A 25809-nucleotide genomic window follows, 5' to 3' on the forward strand; every position below is an offset into this window, starting at 1 on the left:
CTTGTGCACCTCCAGCCTTCTCAGTTGGTAGAGCATGGGAAGCTGACAAGTCCTTGGCTAGTGTAAGCATTACCTAGCAACAACTAAACCATCGGTGTGTCGTCAACATTATTCTCATCCTAAATCCAAAACACAGCACTGTACCAGCTACTAGGAAGGAAATTAACTCTATCCCTGCCGAAACCAGGACACATGGGAATCTCGTTGGCTTTAAATTAAAAGATATTTTTTCAAATTGTTTTTATATTTTCTAAATGATTTATCAATGATCTGATTTTACTATATTTTAATCAGAAAACAAGCAAACCCAAAATATGCCCCCCCCTCAAATTACATTATTTTCATTACTGCTTGGAGCTTTTTTGATGTATTTTGTTTTCTGTAGAAAACAACAGGGAACCTTCCCTAAGACATGTTTACAATCACAAAGCCCGAACATGCATTAAACACCTCAAAGTGTTCATTTGTATATGGACAGACAAGGTAAGCCTGTACAGAACCTGTATGACATCAGCGGAGTTGAGTCATAGCATTGCCACTGTCAAAGTCCTTACTGAACTCAGTAAGCTCAGTTTATTAAGTGGCAACACTGTATAAGGCAAGCTAGCTACGTTGTAGACTATAAGGAATTTTTTGGTGCTTCATTGTTTGAGCTACACCCCAAGAATAGGGAAGAAAAGTGTTAAAGAAAAAGGTCATGAAAACGATCTACTGTATTAATTTCATCACCAGTATTTTTCTTTTATTTTCTTATGGCTGGGGGGGAGGGGTTTTTTTTTTTTAAAGACATTGATACAGGCATGTGACTAATTTAGCATAAATTTTTCATACATCTGTTTAGAAAAAAAAGCACCACTTACACTGTAGTTTGCATAGCCAATTTCTCTTCGTTGCAGCAATGTCTGTTTTCTGCTGATGCATCTAAGGAATGTGTTATTCCGCTCAGTTAGATAATCATACAGCTTTTATATTAGAACATCATAACTTCCATAACCTAAGTTAGTTGGTGGTCTTAGATTTACTGAATTCTTAGTCACTGTAGTTTTAGCAGATTTTTTAGTAAAAATTAAAAAAAGTTCATAATTAAATATTACCAAGTCAGTAAAAGAAGAAAAAACAAAAACAAAACCCACAGATGCAGAAGCTATGAGCAAATCAAGTGCATTTTTCCATTAATTCTCCAACTGGTTGAGAACCTTCTGAGGAAGACAGATAAAATTTCTACTGCTGACAAAACTTAAGGCATTGATTCATTGTTTTGTGATGAACCTACACCATATCCTGCAAAGTGTGGAGCATTTGTTCCCAATCCAGGTAATCAGTCGAGCTGTCACTCAACTCCGCGCAGAAGCTACTTGAGCACCTTGCAAACCTAATCTTGAGGGAAGGGCATGGTGGAAGAAAAGAAAAAAAAAAAAGGAAAAGAATGAACAGGAAAGCCAGAATATCTTTTCTTTCATTTCTCTAACCCACCTTTCACTTTTGAACTCCGTTCAGTAATAGAGTTGCATCTGTCTGCATTTTTGTGTCTTTGTATGTCTCACATGTTAATTTCCCCCAAATTTTCATGGTGGCTTTATATTTGTACTTCCCAAGAAAGTTAATGAGAGGCACATGCCCAAGTCCTTGCAACTCTGCAAATGTAGAGAAACATTATGTTATAGCCTCAATGCACAACTTTTAACTTACTGAATTAATTAAATCTGCTCAGACTATGCTAGAGTTTCTTTAATTGCCATTTAAATGTAGTCTTTTATGTACATTTTTTATGTATTTGTACATAATTTGTACATTATTATGTATTTTATTATATTTATGTATTTTATGTATTCAGAATCATTAGATTCAAAGTAATTTTCCTGTTACAGTATAGTGACATTGGGTATTCTTTGATTTGTGGGGTGTGTTCTTCAACCTGATTACCTTGTCCTTGTGTATAAATTAGACAGGAAAACACCAGAGTATTTCTTTGTGCCTATGTTTCTTTGCAACTAGATAAGTTAAAAAGGCACACATGATGACATACTCAGGGTTTTTTTTTAAGCAGATTTGTAGAGAGATAAAGGTTTCACTTCATTCAGTGGAAAAATCAGAATAAGTTTTCTTATAATATATATTTTTCTTAATAATTTCTGGATCTCTGTTTGTGTGAACAGCAGTATGTGAACATCTCTCAAAAGACATTAGCAGGACTTTGGACAACAAGGGCATATTAGGCTTGGGAAATGAATATGAGGTCTGAGAGATTCCTGACAGGCAACAGCAGACATTCAGCGGATGATGGTATGCAGCCACGGGACAGCCCTATTTAGATATGTCATTCACACTATAGCTGAGGCACCATTAAGAGTCTTGCGTTTACTCTGGCTAAACCATACAACAATAATTCCTTGGCTGAAACATGAATAATCTTTAGATGCTATTGCAGTTTAAAAATCAAGCTAAAATAAACATCTTTTTCAGCTAGACATTTATCATTGCATAGTAGTTAGACAAATAAAATGCTACAGTCTAAGCTCCTTATAAAACAATATATATTAGGTGCCAGAGAAGGCATAACAGATGCCATCTCTCACTATAAAAGTAATTTACAATTTCAAACATAGTCATGACTTGAATGTACACAAATTATTGGAAAAGGGGATCAGAGGTTATAAAGTCTCCTTTTGTTACTGGATTTCTTATGTCTAATATTTCACATTGAAATCCACATTTGGGAATTATTTTATAATGGTCTACTTTCAGTTTATCTAAACCTTTCAGATACGTTGGCTAAAACATGCCTGTGGCTGATGTTGTGATCTACCAGCCAAGTATCTCATAAGAGAACAACACCCCCCAAATTATTTTCAAAATTTTATTTTTGATACTGTGGAAGATTAAACATTTTGTATTTCTGGTGTCTCCCATGCCAAATTGTCACATGTTTGTAGCAGGTTAATACAGAAGGGGGTTGACAAATCTTGCTATAATCACTGCCCCATGTTGTTTTCATCCTCCTTGTCTGCTGCTCATTTTTGTTGTGAAAAACCCTAATATATCAGTGACAGGAGGTCTGAATTTGTGGCTGACTGTTATAATTACTCCCACTGAGGCACTGTCAATAGGATTAAAATAAAGATTCTGGACCTGTCCATCGTAGATGAGGTCAGCAACACTAGCAGTAGGAGTACTGTTTCTGCAAGCTGTGCTTTCAGTCCAGAGTTATGGAACCATAGACATTAATATGAAGCAAATATTTGAAAGCTCCAGTGGAGAAAGACCAGCCTTTTTTCTGCATTAGCTAAAATATCCATCTGTAATAAATAATCTAACAGCATCCATCTATGTCCTGACCATACATATATGTATGTTAATTTTCAAATGTATCAGAACCCCAGAGAGTTTCAATTACAGAACAATCCATTTTGCATTTTATAATTAATAAAGTCTTTGCAGCTGCATAACTTCATCCAGGAAACATCTGCACAAACTCCTTGTGTATACATAATTTCTGTGAAAAGGGGGTTAGCTGAATTGTCTTTAATGTTCGCAGGCTTGGGGAGGGTAGAAAGATAGGGAGTTGATTAAGATAATGCAAAGCAAATCACAAGAATGGAGGCTTATTTCCACACAGATATAAAACAAATTCTAGCCACTGCCTGTAGGAAAAAATACAATGTATAGGATCACTTTAACATACAGTCAACTTATTTTATTTGTTAAGAGGAGGGAGGAACCCAGAGGAAAACCTGAGCTCCCCCGAGGTGGGCAGTCATTTTGCCGTGATTCTCAGTGGGACCAGGCTGTTACCCCAAGTTTGTAAGTAATACGCTGTTGTTGAAACTCTGTGATTACTCCTTTGCCATCCTTTGACACTGACTTTGAAAAAGTATCGGGTTTTAAATGTTAGTTTCATCTTCTTCAGTGTGCATGAACCTATGGCATGTATGCCACTGAAACTTACTCATGGCGGCAAACTCGGGGAATGGTGAGCAAACTGGAATAAACAGACAAGCTCTCTTGCTCTGCTAGCACAGTACGTCATCTTTATTTTTCTCCCCTCACACCAGTCTACTTTTTATAATGGGATCAAATGATAATTAGTGCAGTCACCTCCTTGCAACTCATTATGTTTCATTATTTTCACATAATCTCAAAAATTATTATCAAAAGCCATGTTCAATCAAGTGCCTAACATGCTGAAACAATTGCGTGCCCTTTCAGTTTTAAGCTGATATGTCACCTGGAAGCCTTGCACTTCTACAAATAGAGATTTCTTTTTTTAATTTGTTTGTATTATTGTAGTAGCAAATAATTTTCTTGATTAATATGTCACTGCCCTACAACTGTTTACTCTTTCTCCTTTAGTTATATGAACGTTGGTTGTTACAAGTCCCTCATAGCCCTTACCATATTGCTATAATCCCTCCCAGTTTAAGTTTCCCAGCTCTCCTAGAAGGAAAATGAATCTCTGTAGTGTTTAGAGTGAAAAGGTTACATAAAAATGAACAGTATTTAACACATCCCTTTCTTCCTTTTTCCTGTCCCACAAGTTGGACTCCAGACTGCTGTTTGCTGCTCTCTACATCTGCCTTTGTTCCCCCTTCCAGAGTTTCTTGGAATTTTTTTTTTTTAATAATTGTGAAAAGAAAAATATACATTATTTGATCTCTGCCAGGCCACTAAGGCTTGTGATGAGCTCACAGCACAGAAGCTGCTATTTTTCTACATACGCTGCAGTCAGCACCTCTAGTTACAACAGCTAATGCCTTGTTGTGCCACTGATGTGGCATCATAGTTCTTAATAGTGTGTGTTAATTCCTCAGTATTTGCTTATGGCTTTGCAATATTCCATTATTTACAGTATTTGTATAGGCCTTTAAACAATATCAAAGACATTGGCTCAAAATGTTTGCAATGGCACTGACTGCAGTGGCATATGCTAAACGTGTATTCAAGCGAGTACCACGCAGTGATGCTGCAACTTTGCCCAGCCGTGTACCAGACCCTAGTGTCATGATATGTCCTTGTTACGGTTGAGCACTACTGGATGTATAAGAAGAAAGCAGCTTAGTCCAAGCCAAGACGGACTGCTAGTGTCATCTTCAGCGGGGCCTTTCATCATATACAGACAGAATAGTGTAGCTCTTTATCTAGGGCTTCCAGGGAAGGAAGTTTAAATGTGAAACGACAATGCCCTGCTCAGTTTCAAGCAGCAGCTCCATGGTGTAAGGAGGCTCTCCCATCCGAGGGCCGTTCACATCGTCTTTGTATTTCACGGTGGAACTCTGCCAGCTTCCCAACAAGAGAAACCTCTTTGCTTCGCAGAGGAGGTGGGAAGATTTTCTCTGAGGAGCAGCCATGGCTGTTGTAAACAAATCCAAGGTGCTGGGTAGCCCTGGGAGGGTCACTGGTGGTCAGTCCCTGACAGAGGCTAAGATACTAAGCAAGGGATTGTGCCTTGGCTGAAGCATAGCTCTCTTCTATATTTATTGTTGATTTCGTAATATGTGGGGAAAGAATTAATCACAAATTATTTGAAGACTGGTTTAGGTGAGGCCAGTAGCTGTTATTCTGTGCCTTTGTGCTGTCAGTAAAGTTGACTGCTCTTGGTTTGAAACATTTTTCTGGATCGTGTAAGACTTTGGAGCAGCTGTTTGAACAAAATGGGAGCTTCATCTGGGAAGAGCTGTTCTATTAAATTAGCAGCTGTAAATGACACACCACAGTGAATGGAAGTAAATCTATTTTGTGCTGCCTTTCTTCCCTTTCCTCCCTGCCCCCCCGTCTTCTCCAGTACCCGAGAAGCCCTTCAGTAGCAAAAGTACTGCTGGATCTTAACTTGCTTGAGGAAGGTCAAACGAGTTCACATTTTACTCAGATCAACAATAATGAGGATTATGGCTACAACATCAGAGTGCTGCCTCACCAGTTATACCCTCCTGCATATCTCCCATTGCTTGAGTTTGGTACTTTGATTTACAATATAGGCTCCCTTTATAGGGAATATAGGGAATATAGGGAAGAAGTGCTGCTGATGAGTGCTTTCCTGCACTAATGAATTGAAATATTAAAATGGATGTGTTCAAATGCAATTTGAGTTGCCTCAAGCTCTGCCATGAGATGCTTTTGTGGAACAGTACCTGCATTTATCTCCTTTAGATTTGCGTGTACAGAGCTCCAAGTAATGTTTGGCTAATGTGTTGTTTGGGTTTTTTTTAAAATTAGCATTTTTTTAAGGTTGCTTATGGAGGTAGTGGCAGTGGGGATTTTATACCTGTGATCTTAAAAATATTACATAAAGAACTAAATTGGATCAAAATCGGTGGATTTAAAATACTGTAGAACAAAACGATGTATTTAAATTACTTGTAATATAAAAAAATTCACGGTGGCAATTTGGCAAGATAGGACAAAAGGGGGGAAAAAAAAGGAGTCCAAAAAGTATTTTTGAATGGTTCTTTCCCATCTGTGATCTGTAATAGCTCACTGCCAAGTTACCACACCTTCATAAGTGGTCCATGCAACACCCTGTCTTGGTAGAGTTTTCAGTTGTAAGTTTCTTGGCAAGGACAATGATGTATGTTAAAAACAGATAAAGCTTCATAGCTCCCCAATTTTTGAGCAGTAGAAGTATTCCACTGCTAGGCTGAAAAAACAAATTTTTGTGACAAATTTAAATTTATGAAGAAAAATGGGAAAATAATTTAGTTGTATTCTTCCAATGAGCACTTTTAATTATGATGTGTACCCCTGCGTACACTCCTTTCTAAAGAACTATAAAGTTTTTAAAAATCCTTTTTAAAAGTGCTCTTTTCATACTGTTAAAAATGTCAATGCTGGAATATTCTGTGCCTTATGTTTATGGGGTGTATAAGTTGAAAGGATGGTTATTAAATGTCGTCACAAGCCTCTTACTGGAAAAAAAGCTAATCGAATTGTTACATCGTATGAGTGCCTGAACCTGCCGCCTGTGGTATGCTGTGCGGGAGAATAAATGGCTTTCAGTCATGTAAACTAGTCGCAGACACTCAGATCCTTTGAACTCTAAGAAGAAATGCACACTTACTTTAAATAGTAAGTGACTAAGCATATAAATGTCTTGATCAAGTCATCAGAAAAAAAAAAATGAAAAGGGGTTTTCTGTTTATGTTTTGTTATTTCTGTCTGAAATCTCAATTTTACCCTCTGCGTCTTTGCTTTGTAATGTTCCCTGCTGAGAAGGACAGACTGGAAACACAGTAGGGATCTTTGCCTTTTAAGTTGCTCTTTGCTTTGCAGAGGGCTGTGTGCTGGAAGACCCGGTGTATTTGTCCAGTGTTTTGCTCAGTATGAGAGGAACATGACTATTTAAGAAAGGCAGGAAACTGTTATTTGGTAATTTTAGCTACATTTCAATTGCAAGTACTGAAAGAGCAGACAGAAGTTTAAATATATGTCTTAAGGTACACGCATACAAATCAATTCAGCTTTTGTGCTCTTTGTCTTTGGTCAGGAAATTCTGGAACAATTTTGAATGAAGGTGTAAAAGGATAATTCCAAGTTAAATTTGCCACAACTATGAATTCACGGGTCATGTTTGTCCAAAGTGTTTCTACAAAATTCTTCCTGTCTTCTTTTCTAAATAGCATATATAACAGCTACTGTGGTAGAATCAAACTATGGCATGTTTTACAAGCAGGGCTAGATTTTCTTCTAATGCAAACTCGTGCCCCTTTGTCAAAGTCAAAGGATACATGCTTTGCATGCTAATTTTCTCTGCCAGGTAATTTAGCTTCCATCCACTGTTTTTTTCAGCATGACAAACTCTAAATGTTATGGCGATTTCTGTCCTTCAGGCATATTTTTCTTTAGAAAGTTAGTATATTGATAGAGAGCAACAGAGGGCCAGAATTTCCTGTCATTTTATACTGGTATCATCCACTGTTGATTTACCTAATTCATCAACTTTAATCTACTGTTACCTTAAGTGTTACTACCATTTTTTTCTTTCAGATGCCTAAAATTCATCAGATTAATAAGAGTCATGTGGCTGTAGCTACACTGTGAGCCCAGTCCAAAGGCTATTAAAGTCAAAGACACTCCTCGTTGACTTCAGTGAGATTTGGATAAAGCTCATTGTTTTCATGGTCTTTCCATCACTGTGGTACCAGACAACTGAAAGAAATGTTCCAAATATCAGTGTCTTCGGACACTTTGCATTTCTGTTCTGAGAAAATATCCAAGTAAATATGAATATAACCAAAGTAAATTCTCTCTCTCAGAATTCAGAATGACTATTTAACTAGCTTTAATATTTTGATACTGAATACTAAGTTTCAGGTGCTGTCCCTTTTCTTTGCATACGGGTGATGGCTTAAGAAGGTTAGACTATCCGTTAGGGTTGGAAAAAAAAGAATAAAATAGTGTGGTTAAAAAGGCCTCTGCTTGACTAGAAAGTTCTGGAGGACTTTTGTGTTCTGTTTTTCATGTTAACAGTGTTTGTAAGTTTGCCCATAACCTCAGTGCTGAAATGGAGTCTTAATCTGTTTCCAGTTTTAGCATTGTCTGATCCCCACTTGCTTCCTCCTCGTCCCCTACAGCTCTCATAGTTTATCCATTCTTAAGCTGGCTGTCTAGGTTGCAGTTCTCTGCTTGTAAGAATCCTTATAGGTGTGTTTTATGGGTGTTTCTGCTTTGGGAACTGTGGCAATAGCTGATAAAAGTATTTCTAAACACCAGTTTTGGAACACAGCACATTTTTTACTTCCATGGGTTCACAGCGGGCAAACCAAAGTATGAAATGATCTTATATGCATATTTCCAACTATCTACCTTTTAACTTTCCCTTGAAAGTTTTAGTAAATTCATTTCAGCCTAGTTGTCTCTCTCTGTGAAACTGGAAAAAACAATCGTGCAGCTTAGGCTCTCTGCCCTCCTCCTCTTTCTGCTTGTTCCTACCAACGTCGTCTGTCCAACAAGTGTTCACGCCTCATTCTTTCCTCGGGATCAAGGTTCACCAGTGGGTTGCAGCTTCTTTGGGTTTCTCAGATCAGGGAAGAGTAGCCTTTGCTCCATTAATGCCAAAGGAACTATTTCAGATACCAGAAACACTTCAGCGGCCTTAAAGCAGAGCTCTCCAGACTGTTTTTCCCTTGTTTAGGCCTATTGCAGGCATCCAGCTGTTTCACACCATTATTATACTCTTCTTTGGTGAAAAACAGATGCTTGTTATATTTCTGTGGCCCTCTGTATTAAAATATTGTGCTGCCAACTGCTGAGGTATTTGTAGTGTATGCTTGAACTCATAAAAATGCCACAAAACCATTAACAGCATCAACTGAAGAAAAAGAAATTGTGATTTCTTTTGGCTTGCACCAACATAACAGAATGGATAGTTTAGATGTTTACAGGAATGTGTAACTCATGTGACAGAGACAGAAAAAAGATCAGAATAGTCCATGCAAATCTAAACCTTAATTTGTTTTGTTCTGCTTTAGCTTGTGGCCGTGGGTTCTACAAATCCTCCTCACAAGATCTGCAGTGCTCCCGCTGCCCTACTCACAGCTTCTCTGACAAGGAAGGATCGTCAAGATGCGATTGTGAAGATAGCTATTATAGAGCACCTTCTGATCCACCATATGTCGCATGCACAAGTGAGTCAGTCATGAATTTAATAGTAAAGGACGTTGCTTAACCAACCAGGTGCAGCCACGTGTAGCTAGTAGTTTTGGTTGGCTTTTCCTATATTTGAAAAGTACATTTACAACAGTAAATGAAATTGAAAGGCAGAGGGGAAAAAAAGTTGACAGTGAATGTAGAATCAACATACATATAATTTTTTCATTTTGCTTGATATAACATTGGAAAAAGTTGCATGTTGGGTGTGTAACTCATTGTAATAAATAGAATACAGGCATAGTTTTCCCATGGCTGTAAAACTGTTGTAGACAATGTGCTTTATGCGATATAATACCAAAATGAGTAACATGAAAAATGAAAAGTAACCTGTGCAGATCTGAGCTTTGATTGAACTGTAATTGGATCTGGCTTAACCTTCAAACTGCAAATAGACTAACCTACACAGATTGGTGGTTCAAATAGTGGAAGTCTCCTAAATCCAAAGCAGCACCAAATATCTCTGTAAATCATATCAGAGCTGATAACAAAGGACTAGATGCAGTTGGTGCAGTATGTTTAGAAGAGAAGAACAAATCCCATACTTGGGAAAACTATAAAAGACAACCTTTAAGGTACATTAACCAATCATTTTAATTGCACGGAAGAGAAACGGCTAAAGTCAGTTGCAGTAAATATACAGACAATTGTTATTCTGATGCCTTAATGGAAAATAAATAAAGCTCTTGCCAAGTGAGTTCAAGGAAGCTTTTATGCAGCTTGTAGTAAAAATAATGAAATGTTTATGTGAAGAAAAAAGCTTCAGCTATTTTCTGTCTCAGTAATTAAAATGCTAGCTACACGTCTCACCATGGTTCTGTGCAATTACCCTGGACTTTTTTGTGTGTTACATAGGACCTCCATCTGCACCACAGAACCTCATTTTCAATATCAACCAGACTACCGTGAGTTTGGAGTGGAGTCCTCCTGCTGACAACGGGGGAAGAAATGATGTGACCTACCGCATTTTGTGCAAGAGGTGCAGCTGGGAGCAGGGCGAATGTGTTCCCTGTGGAAGTAACATTGGATATATGCCCCAGCAAACTGGATTAGTAGATAACTATGTCACTGTCATGGACCTGCTAGCTCATGCTAACTACACGTTTGAAGTAGAAGCTGTGAATGGGGTTTCTGACTTAAGTCGTTCCCAGAGGCTTTTTGCAGCTGTCAGTATCACCACCGGTCAAGCAGGTAAGTTTTCATCGCTTATGAATCTCAACACTGTGAGACTGAGAGAAATTGGGAACATGCAAACTACAGATGCAGTAAATCAGGAGCATGTTTGGTGTGTTCTGGCTCATTAATCTTTTCACCTTGCCAACTAGTTAATTTGAGCTTGTACTATTTCATGATAACCTGTCCTGTTTCTTGGCCTCAGGATTGCTTTCAGAAAGCATTCATGAAAGACTTAAAGAAGACATACCGCTTTATTATTAAATAGATTTTCTTAACTCCGCAACTTTTTTTTTTCTTCTTACGTCATTGTAGGTCGTTCCCTAGTATTTGAAGAAAAAAACACATAGATGTGACAGTCCTGTGCAGGCTTCTTTTCTGCATTTTTTAAACCTGTATGGGAGTCCTAGGTCACTGGAAGATGATTTGGATATCTGATGGTGTTTTCACTGTTCGTGTTTTCCCTCAGGATAATGTTTCTAATTTATCTTATATTTCCAGATATTTGATTATCAGATTCAGTGAGAATGTGATTATTATTCTTTGTTTCTTCTGCTTATCATAATCTGACAGGTGAAATGTCAGGGAAAATAAAATCAAACTAGCGTATCACCCCAGGGGAAAAAAGGGCTTTAGTTGTCTGCATGCTGAGTGAAAAAAATGAATTCTCTGATTTAAGTTTCTGAAATGACGAGTTGCTTGTTGATAAAAATTATAGGCCTCTGAATCTACAATAGTGCACTGTGAGCTTTCAGAGAGTAAATTTCAGATAGTAAAACTAACCTTTTATACATTGAACAAAAGTTCTTAAACTGAACATTAATTGCAAGATCTGGCTTCAGAAGAAATGCCTTAAAAGAAAATATGAAGTGAATAACTGATGCTTGCTGTAAGAACAGCTAACCAATGTTTTAAAGGATACTTCATACTTACTTACATCTTGGAGGAAATTTTAATGACTGTGATGAAGCTATTCTTTTTTAGTGCAGTAGAAATGATCCCCTACAGTAACGCTTTGAACTGAGGACAAACTCACCGTACAGGGGCAATGAACAAGTAGGAAAAACTGTAGTTATTTTGTACATTAAAGATTTTAATCTCAAAAAAAAGGACAAGAAATTTACTTCAAAACCTTCCCTTCCTCCCGCCAAACCTAGGACGGTTTATATAGTTGTTAAAGTTAGGCTGGAATATTTATGGGATATTTAATTTCCCTATAGTGCTTTCCTGGATACCAAATGCACGTTTTATATTATTTTGGAACCATCCCTGTGACTAAAGGATTGGTCTCTGTGCTCCTTCAGTTCTTGGAGTTTATGATGAGATTTTGAGCACAGACAACTTACCCTGAAACTATTTTTGCACCACAGATTGTATTACTTTGGCACCTTGATTTTTCATCTTTAAAATAATTCTCTATAATTCTTCAAATGTGCACAGGTGGACAGTGTTCTGCTCTCTGTAGATGTCTGTACAGAACTACCACATGAAGAAGAGGATTTGGACTTTTTCCTGTTCAGCTAAATCAAATTGGCTTTACTTTATGTGCTTTGATGCTTCAGTGGCACACAGGGTAAAGGAAGAGACAGTGCAATTTGGTGGCTAGTATCACATCTCAGGAAGATGAAAAAGCCTTAATCAGAAGTTTGTTGTGTTACCCCCAAGATAATTCATTATAGTTAATTCTCTTGTGTTCTCATAGTCATAGATGTATAGGGTTTTTCAGGCCAGAAGACATAATATCGTTATCCTGTGTTATCTCGTAAGTAACGCAAGCTATATGATTTTATGAAATGATCCTCACATCAAGCCCAGAGATATTAGTGAAACTATAGCTTGCATACATACTAGAGACATCTAGACTTTACCTAGTGATTTCAAGGAATGGAAAAACCTTCACCCTCCTAGACAAGGTTGTACGGGGCTCTGAGCAACCTGATCTAGTTGGAAATGTCCCTGCCCACGGCAGGGGGGTTGGACTAGGTGACCTTTAAAGGTCTCTTCCAACCCAAACCATTCTATGATTCGATGATTCTATAAGTTTTGTAAGACCATGCAGCAGGAAGCAGGAGACCTTACTCTGTTTCTTCCCTGCTCTCCAGTTTGCTGTGGGATTATGCGCAAGCAAGCGTTTCCCAGTGCTACAGAATCTGACACTGTCACTGTTGAGAGTGAGGGTACTCTTACAACTGAAGCTTTGTCTGTTTAGCACTTCTGAATATCAGGATTTAAAGGCTTCCAGTTGGGCATCTGAAAGGAATATACATACATAGGAAACAGATTTTGGAAGAATAAAATGGCTTTAAGCTCTCTTTGTTGCAGTTTTCTCTGTCTGTAAAATTAAGGTAATCCTTACCTTTCCTTACCAAGGTCTTCAAGATTTTCTGATTACAAGGGCCATATAAATGCAGCATCTTTTTTCACCCAAATTACAAAATTTGTGTTAAAGAAAATACAGTCTTTCAGAACAAATGGATTCACCAAAAGGAAAGACCTCTTTTACATTATTTTTGCAACAGCATATTTTGGATCCTGATACTGATCTCTTTGGTTTCTCAAGGAGGAAAATATTTTAGGTGGAACAGATTGATGACTATAATTGAACAGAAAGAGACTGGTTGCTCAAAGGAGACTGTTATGCTTCTGTGCTCCTATTTTATTTTACCATGAAGAGAAAGAAAATGTTGGATTTATTTATAGCTAAGTAAACTAGGATTCATGCAGCTTTCATTTGTTACTGTGTGACTGTTCTATGCTTTTGGCAAAAATGACTTTTTCTATGCCCATATTGCTTTTTATGTGTGTATATGTGTCTAACTAAACCTTCTTCACATGTTATTATGCTAACACAATAGGTGGCTATATATAATTACTGGGTTCACCAGTTGCACAGAGGCTTGCAGTGAGATTTTCCCTTTGTAGTTTTGGTTTAATTGAATTGATCCTTTGTGGGCATATTCGCAAAATTCAAATCATTGTGTAATGATAACAGGAAATTATTGATAAAAGAATGGGGTTATGGAATATATTCAGTGTTTCTTCACCCACATATAACAAGCTTCTGATGACACAAAGGAGCTTGTCACAGAAAAGAACCAAGTGGTTAATAAAAAACTATTTATATTTGTGGAAATAACACAATAAAATGACTGCAAGTGGGTAGGTAGAATTTCACATTGCTCACATATATAGATATGACACATCACTATTCATTCCGTGTATTAAAAAGACTTTGTGACTAGGCTATCAGCTGTCATATGGCTTATTTTTTATGCTGCAGCCAAGAACCATGAGGCTTTTTGTTTTTCTTTGTTTTGGTTTTTGACAAAAGCATGAAAGAACTGAGCCGGAATCAGAGGTAAAAGATTAAGTGCACTAAGTCCCCCAGGAGTAAACCATCTTGTTTCGTACCTTGCCTATCCAGCATCATATAAAGAATACAGGATGTCATCCCGGTATTGCAAGCTGATCTGTGTGAACCCCTGCATCCTTGTAGAATTCAGATTTAAATGTGACTAAGGCTCAGTTACAATAGGTGAATGTACTGAAGAGCTGCAGCTGGCAAACAGCTGACAAACACTACCTTTGCAAGCTTATTGAATGGTTGTTTACCAAAGATAAAGTTTAGCAATTCCCTAATAAGATATTCACCTTTTGGTGGTACTGGTAGTTCCTTTTGATCCATCAAATTCCTTTCCAAATTTTACATTTTTTCCATACAACACTCAAAAGGCTAATGGAATCGGGTAGGTTTCACAGCAGATGAATATTTTTCAGATTTTGGCATTTATGCACTTTCAAACCTTTAAAAAAATATCTGTTTCAATAACAATTGTGTAATTTTTCTGCTGACACTTTTGCAAAGATAGTGTGTTTTTAAAACTATCTTTCTACATCCTTTCCTCTGGAATTTATCTGAATGGACAATGGACTGGTCTCTGATAAAGGGTGATATTCACCCAACCTAGCCTGACTTTGAGAAAACTTAATGTATGTTGGATGAATCCCAACATTTATCAGGGTTTGAGAAAATTTAAGTATCTGTCCTGAGCCAGTTCGAGTTGTCTTTATAGTCATTGGAAAGAAAGAATCATATCCAAGGGGACACTCATCATGTCTTATTACCGTAACCAAACATGAAAACCAAAAGTTAAAATGTAATGCCAATACCTGTTCCTACATGTACGCTCTGTTCTTATGCAGGGAGCACTTGCTAATGCTCGCTGCTTCTTCACAGCAAGAGAAGGTGCCCCACAGCACTCTTAGGTCACGCTGCGCCTTCAGATGCACTTAGTGCTGACAACTTGAAGTGGTTAAAAAACCCTGATTCGGTTCCATAATCAAGGCTTACTCTTGAAAAACCTTTTTTAGTAACAATTGATTTTGTATATGTTGATTTGCTTTTCATTTTTTTTACATCTTAGAGTTCGATTTTCAGACCTTTTCCTACAAAAAACAGATCCCAAAATTCACAGTTTAAAAAAAAAAAAAAGGGAACTGATTTTTTCAAAGTTGCATTATCCCAGCAACTTGAAGAGAAAAAAACATTACATGCTATAAAATCATGACTATTACCATCAGTACCGTTGATTTACACGGCAAGAAGAAATGATAGAATGCATAAAGGAAACAAGCCATCCCTTATGTAAAGCTGTGTGATGGGTTCTGCCTTTCTTAGATACTTCTGAAGTCTTTCTAAACAGGGGAGACACTTTGCATTCTCCCCTACTCTACATTCTCCTTTCGTCGTTGCTGCTCATCATTTTTCTCTTCTTTGCTTCTCTTTGCATTTTCCCCAGCTCTCAATTATCTCTACTCATTTTTTAAAGTCTCCTCCTCATAGTCTCTGCACTGTTGACCATCTATTTGTTTCCTGTTCCCTGTCAGTCTCACTTAAGCCTGACTTTTCTTCAGCAATGAGCTGTCCCCCAGCAGAGGCAGCAATCAAGAAGATTTATGCCTATGGCTTTCCCAATAGCTTTGACCTCTCCGTTCTAGTCCTATTCTCACTTCTCTCCTTTCCTCAGACCATTTCGGTGTCTTCTCAGTCTGCCACCAAGTTGTTTTGATCTGCCTTCCTCTATGCCTTCTATCCAATGCTCACTTCTGGCGATACATGACAGCTTATTACAAATAGCTTCAGTGTTCAGTTTAACATTGCTTCTATGTTTTCCCGTTTCAATGGACTTCCTTTAGCTTCAGTTTTCATTTGATATTTCCTGCTAGTGACTTTACTTTTTGAGCTATGCTTCATCTTCTAGGCTTCAACTGTAGATCAGCTTTCCCACATTGATATGGCTACATCATCTGTACATAAATTTAAAAACAATGCTTCATGTAAAAAGAATTCCCATGATAAAAATAATCTTTTTCTTTTCTTTTTACCAAATGTTCCACCTGTTGAGCTGGGAGAATTATTTTATATAAAAAGTCACTTTTCAAAACTGATATTCCCTGCCTGCTTTCATTAAGCTGTGGTTTTTAGAAATGTACATGTTATGATGATTGTGCTTTGGGTTACCATTTTGCTTAGTTTATTTAATGGGAGCTACAAAGATGTTAGTGCTTATCTTAATAATATTTAAGATATATTTTAATCTGTTTAAACTTTTTTCTAGACCAGTAGGCAGACAGTATAGTTCTGTAAGTGTTCTGTACTCCATGGCCACCAACTGAAAAGGGTAAAACTAGAGAAGAAATTAATTACATGTGGTAGTTATTATTCTTCTAGTTTTTTACATGTCTTTTCAGTACATTTAAAAAATGGATTGGGTTATTTCTGTGGAGCTAAGACTGCCTATTGATCTGCAATCACATTACCCTGGACTAATATCACAGATATTTTGACAGGAGGTGGTAACTGAATTTATGCCTGAATTAAACTGATGGATAAAAACTTGATAAGAATTCCAGTCTCTGTATAGCAAATACCATCAGATCAGGGAAAGCAATTTGTTCATTCACTGATTGTATCAGGTCATATTTAATGTAGTGAAATCCACAAGGTTATAGAGATACCGTAGAATTGCTAAGTTGCAGCATTATTGTAAGATTGCTAAATGTTAAATTTTTTTTAGGATTTTCACAAAGAAGGAATCATCTATATAGGATATAATATGGTATGCATATATGATATTTGACAGTTTTGATAATATTTTATATACATATACAGAATATATAGATATATAAAAATTTGAAATGACAAGCAATGTGTTTTATAAGAAAACTTACCACAGAATAGACAACTGATAGTAATTTTTTTTTCCTAATATTTAGTTCTAATTTGTTCTAATATTTTTCACTGAAAGATAAGAGAGAAAGCAAGAAAGCAGATGTTAGCTGTGTTGCTTAGGGTCTGATCCTGCACCGCTGAAGTCAATGGAAGTTTTGTCATTGACTTCAATAGGAGCAGGATTTGAACCTTATGCTCTATCAGAACACACAGGAACCAAAGCAATGGGCACTCTGTCATCCTGAAAGGAAACTTTAACTTCATATCACATTTTGATTCTGACTGTAGCAGGTTTTTGCACATCAGTTTGTGGCTGAATGTAATTTGATTTTTTTTTTTTTTTAGTATACTAAAAATATTATTTTTTTTTCCAAATGGGTATTAGAACTCTTGCCTGTCCAGCTTCACCATAAAAGCTTTTTAGAAATAGATGTAATCATCTTTTGCTAAAAAACTAAGCAAGTTTTTCTAGTAGAGACTGTGTGAATTTTACAATATTTAGAAATAAAAATAGTGGGAAGCTACACTCTAATGTAGCTACACAAAGACGAAGTAAAGCTTCAGCTTCACAGAACCAAAGCTCTGAATTAGAAATAGTCCGATTAAGCTTCTCTGTATTTTAAATATTTGGTAGCAACCTGTTAGGAGGAGCATGACAGCCACAGGGCTGTTAACTTTCCTGTGCATTGAAATAGCAGGTTATGTCACCACAGTCAAATGTGCACTACTAAAGCATAATTCCACCAGCTACTCAACAAATGACTATGTACTTGAGGAAGAAAATGAATGATATAAAGTACAATTTAGCCAAAGAAAGGAGAGATTGGTTTGCTAATGTGACACAAAGGACTAGGAGCCACTTTTTCTTCTAATGTTACAAACATGGGTCAGACATCTCCTTGATGTTTATGAGTTACACCAATTGTCTTCTTAAAAGTAGTGATGAAATCCTGACCTTGAAAAGAAAGTATGTGTGTTTACTTCACATTTTCTATGACCAATCCCAGAAAGGTTTGTAAAATAAGAGCTCTACTTGTGACACCTGCTGGGTGGGTTTTTAGCCCCTCATAAAAATGCCTGAGTATAAACTAAATAGTAGAAACTAAACAGTACTCTTTGAGCTTTATTATACTCTTTGGGGACTCTTATACATAGTTCTGCGAAGACTTGGCCGACCTCAAAGACTTTCAAGATACGTGCAGTACAAAGACAAGAAATCACTTGATACATTTATACATGGTGATACACAGTCTAGTGTAGCTGAATAACTCATGTGCAAAGAAAGAACAATTCCATAGAACTTTGATTTTGGCAGCGGAACTGTATCTCCAGATCTTCCTTTTTCTACTTCCTGTGAACTGTAATATGGTAACTGCATGCAGGCTCTAGATAAGTGCTGAACACCATCAGTAGGATCTCATGAACTCAATGTTATTTGTTTGGTATGTTGGCCACATGTATCATTCTCTTACCAAGATAATGTCCTGATGATGATTCTGAAATGTAGGCAAATATTTGTCTGGGAAGTTTAGAATTTCCATAGGAAATCATTTTAGGTGAACGCTGTCATGACTGTATTGAGACCTAAGAGTAAAAGAGAAACACAGTGGGAAAATTGGCAAAAAGAAAGGCCTGTTCTGATTCTATCATAAAATTTCTCAATGATGTCTTTCGCTTGTTTGGTTGGTTGAGCTTCCTGCTTCTTATTTGTAGCTAATTGCAACACATAGCTGGCCTCATAAAAGCACAAGAAAGATTTGGTTTTCAGCATTTACGAAACAGATTTGAACTCCTTCAGTGAACAAAACTTTGAAGTATTGTTATTGGTAGGACAGAATAATACATAGTGTTTGAATGAGTCTAGCCAAAATCCACTGTGCTCATGAGTTCTGAGATTTTACTTCAGTACAGTGTAATTTATTATTAAGGTGTTTCATTTCTTTGTTATTTTGCCTAGAAAGAACAAAATTCAAAGAAAAAGAGTATGATCATATTTGTAGCAAAATAAGACATTAGAAGTTTTGTCCCTGAATTTCCTAATATTTGATGGTTTGTTTCAGACCTTTTGAAGAATTCAAGTACCATTGTCATTAGAACAAACAAAACCCTCTAAATGCACAGATGCTTTTTCGATGAGAAATGAGCATCACTACTGAAAGGCACTATTGCAAGTGCGTGTCACCAGATGTGAAATCCTAATTGAGGCTGTATGTAGTAAATTAAAAAATTCTTTAACTGTAACATCTCTATAGACTGAAGCATTTGATGACAGCATGGTATGGAGCCAGCCTACTATAATGAGTCCTGTGGAAATCTTTGAAAGAGAGAAGATAGCTTATACAGGAAGAGCTAAAGATGTTTCTCCATTAAGCTTAAATGATAGAATAGCTTAAATGTACAACTTCTAGATGGGAGAGATTGCTCACACTAGTGCCTATTTAATAGCTGAAAGACCTTCGTGGTGAGGCTGTCACAGCTAGTGTAGTTACTATGCCAAAAATGCACTGCAGAAAGGGGCGAAGAATGTCTTGAATCAAGAGCTTTCTTAAGGGAAGGTTGAAGTCCACCACTTAGGGATGAAATTCAGTCTCATAATTAACTGTCTAGAAAGAGGTGCCATGTAGATTTGTCCAGCATTTTAAGACAGTGTATTTCCAGTTTGCTTTATATATGTATTCTCATTAGAAATAGAGTCAGAGATTCTGCTGCTGCTCTTTTGGAACAGATCATATTTTATTCAGTTACTTATTTTTCATTTATTGCATGTGCCAACAAGCCCACTTTTTTAGAAGGAAAAACAGAGTTTTGGCTAAACAGGCCCTCAGGCGAAAAATACAAATCTTCCCCTTCTGGCCCATGGCCTTCTGGCAGTTTAGGGAGTATTAATGGCCCAAGAATGAATGGTTCACTTCTGGCAGGAAGTGAAGGTGGAGATAGCCGAGATGGGTTGGAAAATCAGGGTAAAATAAAGGTCTGTGAAGAGCTGGGCTTGATTTTTCTGATGCTACTGGGGTAATAAGAAGAGGAGGCATCTTCCCTAATAGCAGTAGCCATTGCTGACTTACCCACTATGACAGCTCCATGGGTGGCAGCAGATTTTTCAGGTGCTGGCATAGTCCGGGTAATTAATAAGTCTGGACATTTTTTGCCATCTCTGACACATTGCTGCCTTTTGTAGTTTCTTCTGCTTTGCATGTGATAGAACCAGCCCTGACTCCATAGGGCATATTCCTAATTCAACAGTTATATCTACTACTCTTTAATGTATGAATTGTTTTATACAGTTTGGCATTTCTGTAGTCTTTCCCCATTATAGTCAAAATATATCAGTGGATCTATTTCTAGAGGAAATTCCTAGGGCAATTTACTGAGGAAGCCATGGTTGAAGGCTGCAAATTGACAATAAAAGTGTTATCCCGAGTTCAATAGCTAATGTTAAGATAGGAGATGCTGATTATCTTTTTCTTTGCTTCGTTAGTGATGAATGGAAGCAAATTTGATGCAGACAGCAATCTGGTGGAATGATGCAGAGCTATCTATGAAAACATCTGTACTAATCCACCAATGCAGTAAATTATAGCTACAAGCAAAAGACATTGATCCAAGAGGATCATTAACAGCTTTAACCAACTGATCCAAGTAATAGGGTAAATGAGAGAACATTATCAAGATCTGATTTTTACAGCTGTCAACTACAATTGCTAAAACATGGTTACCACTTTCTCTCAATTTCAACCAGTTTATGACTTAAGTTTAGTATATTCTATTGTGGGCAGCCAACAAGGATCAATTAAGTGGTAAAATATACAGGAAAAAATTGCCCGGCTATCATGCACTCCATTTACAGGAGGTCAGTCACAAAGGGAGAGATAATTGCTGCAAACCAGCAAAATTAATTGAGGATGAGCCAGAAAGGATGATGTATGTTCTGTGACAAAGTATGTGACAGAGATGTACGCATAAACCTGTAGCTGCTTGCCTTGTTGAGGACACAAGGACGAGAGAAGGAGACCTGTGAAAAACAATTAGCATGGCTTCAGAGTGAGCAATTCTTAATTATCCATAACATGTCGACATCAGATAATTAGTGTCCCAATTTTTAACAATATTTGGTCATTAACTACAGTAGAATAGGGAAGATCAAGAACTGAGCTATTTGTCTGAACTAAGTGTTACATAATGGTGTCTGCATGCGAACGTAAGTCAACTAAATCCTGCTCATGATAATGACACAGAAATCTTCTTATTGTAGGACCAATATAAATGTCCTAAATTCGAGCTTATAACAAGCTGCATTTTGTTTCCTTAAGGTAGGTTGTTTGTGATAGCAATCCACAAAATAAAGCAGGCTTTAATGACAGCTGCAGTTTAAACTTGCTGCTTTTTCATCTGTACATTTAAATTTTTAGGATAATCTACACAGCAAGCAACATAAGTCATATGACTCAGGCCATTTTAGTATTAATGCTAATTAACAAAAGGTTATTTTTAGCTCAGTTTTCTGAACATACAAGGCTACGTGAGCGTGCTAAATGTGTATCTCTGGACAATTTTCTTTCAGCTCCTTTGTCCTCTATCAACAGTTTTTGACCAGTTTTAACTATGTTTGATGGAGAGGTAGAAATCTTAAACTCCTACATGAAGTCAACAGGTCAATGAAGACCCTTACCTTACTGAATGAGCTAAATCATGTATCAGACATAAGAGAATCCACATGCGCAGAAATGCAGAAAACTGGGAGAAAATTTGTTCACAGAACTGCTGGTATTTTTCTAATGTTAATGAAAGAAATCTTAGAAGTGCAGAATAGGATGTTTCGTATCTTACTTCTGTCTGGTTTCTGCCGTATACAGGCACAGAGGAAGGAAAAGAGAGGGAGAGACGTGCACACACATGCATGCGCACACACACATGCATACATGTAGCTTAATCTCTTTTTAATCTCACTTTCTTCTAGCCTGTTAGTGTAATTTTCAGAATTTTTAAGCCAAATCTCACTTCCTCTGAAGTGAGCTTAAGACTCTAGGGACAAGGTCCTGTCACTGTGATTCTTAGCTTTTCTTTTTAAAGATGGCCCTCCTAAACCTTTACCTACATTTCAACAGCTTGTTGTACACCATAATCCATTGAATCCAGGGTTACGTCTCACATGTATGCGTTTGCAGCAGCAGACCCTTCAGTTTCTGTATCTTCCATCTCATACCTGCTGATGGATCTATTTACCATCTCTCCTTTTGACCTTTTCTGTCTGTCTGTCATCTAAGGATTTCTCTTTTTTGAGTACACCATTTCCTAATGCATCGCGGAGTGCTCATTTTTTTCCATAGTGGCTGAGTCAGCAGGCCAGATTCAGAGCTAGTAAACCCTGATACTTATGTGGAGAAATGTCATTTACTTTGCTAAAGATTCTATTTAAGTTCATAGAGCCTCTAATCATGGCTGTGAAATGAGGAATTGGATGTTAATATTTCAGAGCCAATACTCTAATGATCTGTCTCTGTGGACCTCCTGTGGAATTGTTCCAAATATTCCCTTGTGTAGCTGAGATCAAAATTTCACCCTTAGTTCTAATTTTTTGTATTGCAGCTTAGCTGGTAATGAAGAGGGAAAACTGTCATTGCTCTTTATATTGTGTAGAGTTAATCACATGAAGCATTTTAGGGCTAAATGTTCCGTTCTTTGATGTTGGCATTAAACATTAGCGTTTAAATCTTTGGTGGATATTTACATTGTTGTAGTCAGTGGAGTTTGATAGGTTTCTTTAGGGAGTGATTTGGAACAGGAGCCAAACTTAGGAATTGTGCATTGTCTCATCCTTAATTACAGAGGAAGCTTTAGATTACCTTCCCTGTTTAGCCACCTAAATTAACTGCCAAAAGTTGATGACATGAATGCCCTCTTCCTCCTACCCCCACATATGCAAATATTAATTTCTGCCACAATGTTAGCATTAAATATTTACATGCTTCTATTTATTATCAACAAAATACTAAACAAGCAAGCAAATTTAAAAATATTTTTTTGTCTTCAGGATTTTAAAACTCCTTAAAAATAATTTGCTAGTCGTATTAATAATTCATGTCATTAAGACTCTTTGAAGCCTTTTACCATTGACGGAATTAACTAAGGTGCTTAGTGAGGAAATGCATATACAGGTGTGTCTTAAAAATAGGGATCTTTCACTTGATTGCATTTTATAGCATTAATGTTAAAAATGTTTCAAAAATGTAAAATACTTACTCTATGCTTTCTTTTTATTTTAATGCTAGTTAAGAGTCCCCATTAGGAGGGCTGCAGGTGTCTTACAGTTTATCTTGCCTACAATAATGCAGTGATGACCACTCATCAGTATTATATACTTTTGTGTACAGAACAGTTACAAACAGATAACCTTCAGTGAGCAATAAACAGAGCAAGTGAACTCCTTCACCATCCTCCCAGGAGCCGTTTCTCAACCTTTGCCCTAGCAGGCACCCCATGCTCTCAGAATATTACCACATTCATGGTGCTTTGGAGAGTAATTTCTAGATGCCAAAGAGGAAACTACCTTTCACACCTCTGCTGACTACAGCAGGGGTAAAGGATGGTGGTGATCTCTCAGGCAGACAAGTCTCATCCCATTTAGCAATCTATAGATCTAAATCAATAGCGCAAACTCCACTTGGATACTAGCAGACAGGCGGTGGGACTCTAAAGAAGCTAACGTGTGTTCCCTGTTTATGAAAGCTATGCCTACATGAAAGGCATCAGGGTTCCTGGCATGTCAGGGCTTACGCTTGCAAAGTTAAACTTCCTTATCTCCCAAAACAGTGTGCCCACATTGAGATTGCCACAACTATGCCCATCTGGCTAACCATGCTAACGAATTAATGGCATGGGCAAGCATGTGTTCATACTCCATCCTCAACTCTACCACAGTTTACTTTACTAGATTAAGTTTACTAAGTTTACTGAGCTATATTTGTAGATTAGAAGGTCTATAAAATTTGACTTCTTGGAAAATATTGTAATAAGCTAATCTCAAAGTGATGAAACTATGCACAAAATCAGCACAACTCCTTTTCTGGGGGAAATGCCACAGCTGCCAACTGTGGTGAAGTTGGTAAACTAGTACCATGCCTCTTTTTGTCACATGATCGTATAAACTTTTGTGAACATAGAATACTCCCCAGGACTGGGAACAGTCATGGCCAGTGTCATAAATTCTGTTTTGAAAAAGGTTTATGCTTTCCACGGGGCACACAGAAAGGACTTCAGTTTGTAGTTCATACTTGTGAAGTTTACATCACTTTTCAGTACTCGCTTAAATTTTAATTTCCTGTGCTCACTATGAAGTCTAGGGAAGGGAAACATTCAGAGGATGCAGAAAACAGTTTTGAAGTTATTTATAAAACATGCAGAACTGTTGTTTCAAAATGTGGGAAAACCTTAAGTATATTTTTGGGAGAAGAATTTAGGTAAAGGATTAAAAGAAAAAAAATCTTCTTGCCTATTTATGCTCTGATTCAAAGTCAGTGGTAAGTTTTCCTTTAACCCTGGTAGGTATCTAAGCCCTTGAAAATGGCTATTTGTTATTTTTAAAGACAAAAAGGGTGGCAGAAAGTTGCTTTCCATCTAACTTCCACTGAACAGTCAGAATTATCCTAATATGACAACTTAGAGAGTTAGCACACATAAAAAAAAACATTGAGAGAAGGTGGTAATTATTCAACTATCCATCTTCATACAATTTAAATAATCAGATGTTACATCCAAAATAAGGTTGTTTTGAAATTTTCTGTAAAAATCTGGGATCTGGGAAATGCTTACCCATGTAAATAGCTCAATTTTTTTCAAGTAGGGAATAAATACTCAGGAATTTGCATAAGCTAGCTGTAAAAAATGACTTGATCGTCATTTTTTTTTCTGTGTTCAGAAGTGCATTTAGTCGAATGTTTTGAACTTAATCGGTACATCTCAAGGGGAGCTTTGGTGTAAAAGGAGTGCAGTTTGACCCCTGTAGCTGTAGAAAGTAAGAGTCAGTGATCTCTGTTAGACTATATCCCGCTGGGTAGTATCAGTTGCCCTTTTGTTATTGTAAGCTCTTTCTCTTACTTTTAGTGTTTAAATAAATATATTGAAGCTAAAGAGTTAATGACAAATTCAGGAAGTCTTGACTTAACGGTGATGAAGTGAGACGCATTTTGTGCCATTCAATGTACACAATTTATAACCCCGTTTGATTACCACAGCATGTCCTCTGCCTATAAGGATTGCACCCGGGGGACTAGTCAACTTATTAATTCATCACTTGCCGCCTTTTACGGTTGCAGTACCGCTTTATGGCATACAAGCAGAGAGATCTAGTAATCCGAAGGCTGCCAGCCAACTGGTTCCACTCTAGCTGACCCTTTGTCTGCAAGCACAATGCTGATAAATTTTCTCCGGGTTCCTCTTTCTTGGAAGCTGCGTTACCCTCCCGCCTTTTGTCTCATGGTAGGAACAAGCAGCTGCTATTGCCGCGACTTCCAGGGAGGAACGGCCTTCCACAAGTTAACCTGTAGCTTTTTTAAGTGCCTTTTGATTTATCTGTCACCTGATCCATCAGCAATGAATAATTTTCATGGAGGGTGCACTTTAATTACCTTCCCATTTGACTAGCATTATCATGCCCTATCTAGGTAATTAATCTCACGAAGTATCCAATTTCAGTCTTTATTGCTGGCAGGCAGGCCTTCTGAATTATATGTGCTTGAATGGGCATTAGGTCTGTTGTTAAACCAAAT

General features: G+C 37.3%; 1 protein-coding gene across 5 annotated transcripts in view; it reads left to right on the forward strand.

Annotated features, from left to right (window-relative positions):
- EPHA7 (EPH receptor A7) overlaps positions 1–25809 on the forward strand; it is a 182104-nt gene that overhangs the window by 63978 nt on the left and 92317 nt on the right. For all 5 annotated transcript variants that reach the window (XM_009281919.1, XM_019472761.1, XM_009281922.1 and 2 more), the window contains exons 4-5: positions 9462–9617; positions 10495–10830. In XM_009281919.1, the coding sequence (XP_009280194.1) occupies positions 9462–9617; positions 10495–10830 (492 nt within the window). The remainder of the gene's footprint in view (positions 1–9461; positions 9618–10494; positions 10831–25809) is intronic.

Source organism: Aptenodytes forsteri, unplaced genomic scaffold, assembly GCF_000699145.1.
Source record: "Aptenodytes forsteri isolate BGI_AS27 unplaced genomic scaffold, ASM69914v1 Scaffold20, whole genome shotgun sequence".
Lineage (NCBI taxonomy): Eukaryota > Metazoa > Chordata > Aves > Sphenisciformes > Spheniscidae > Aptenodytes > Aptenodytes forsteri.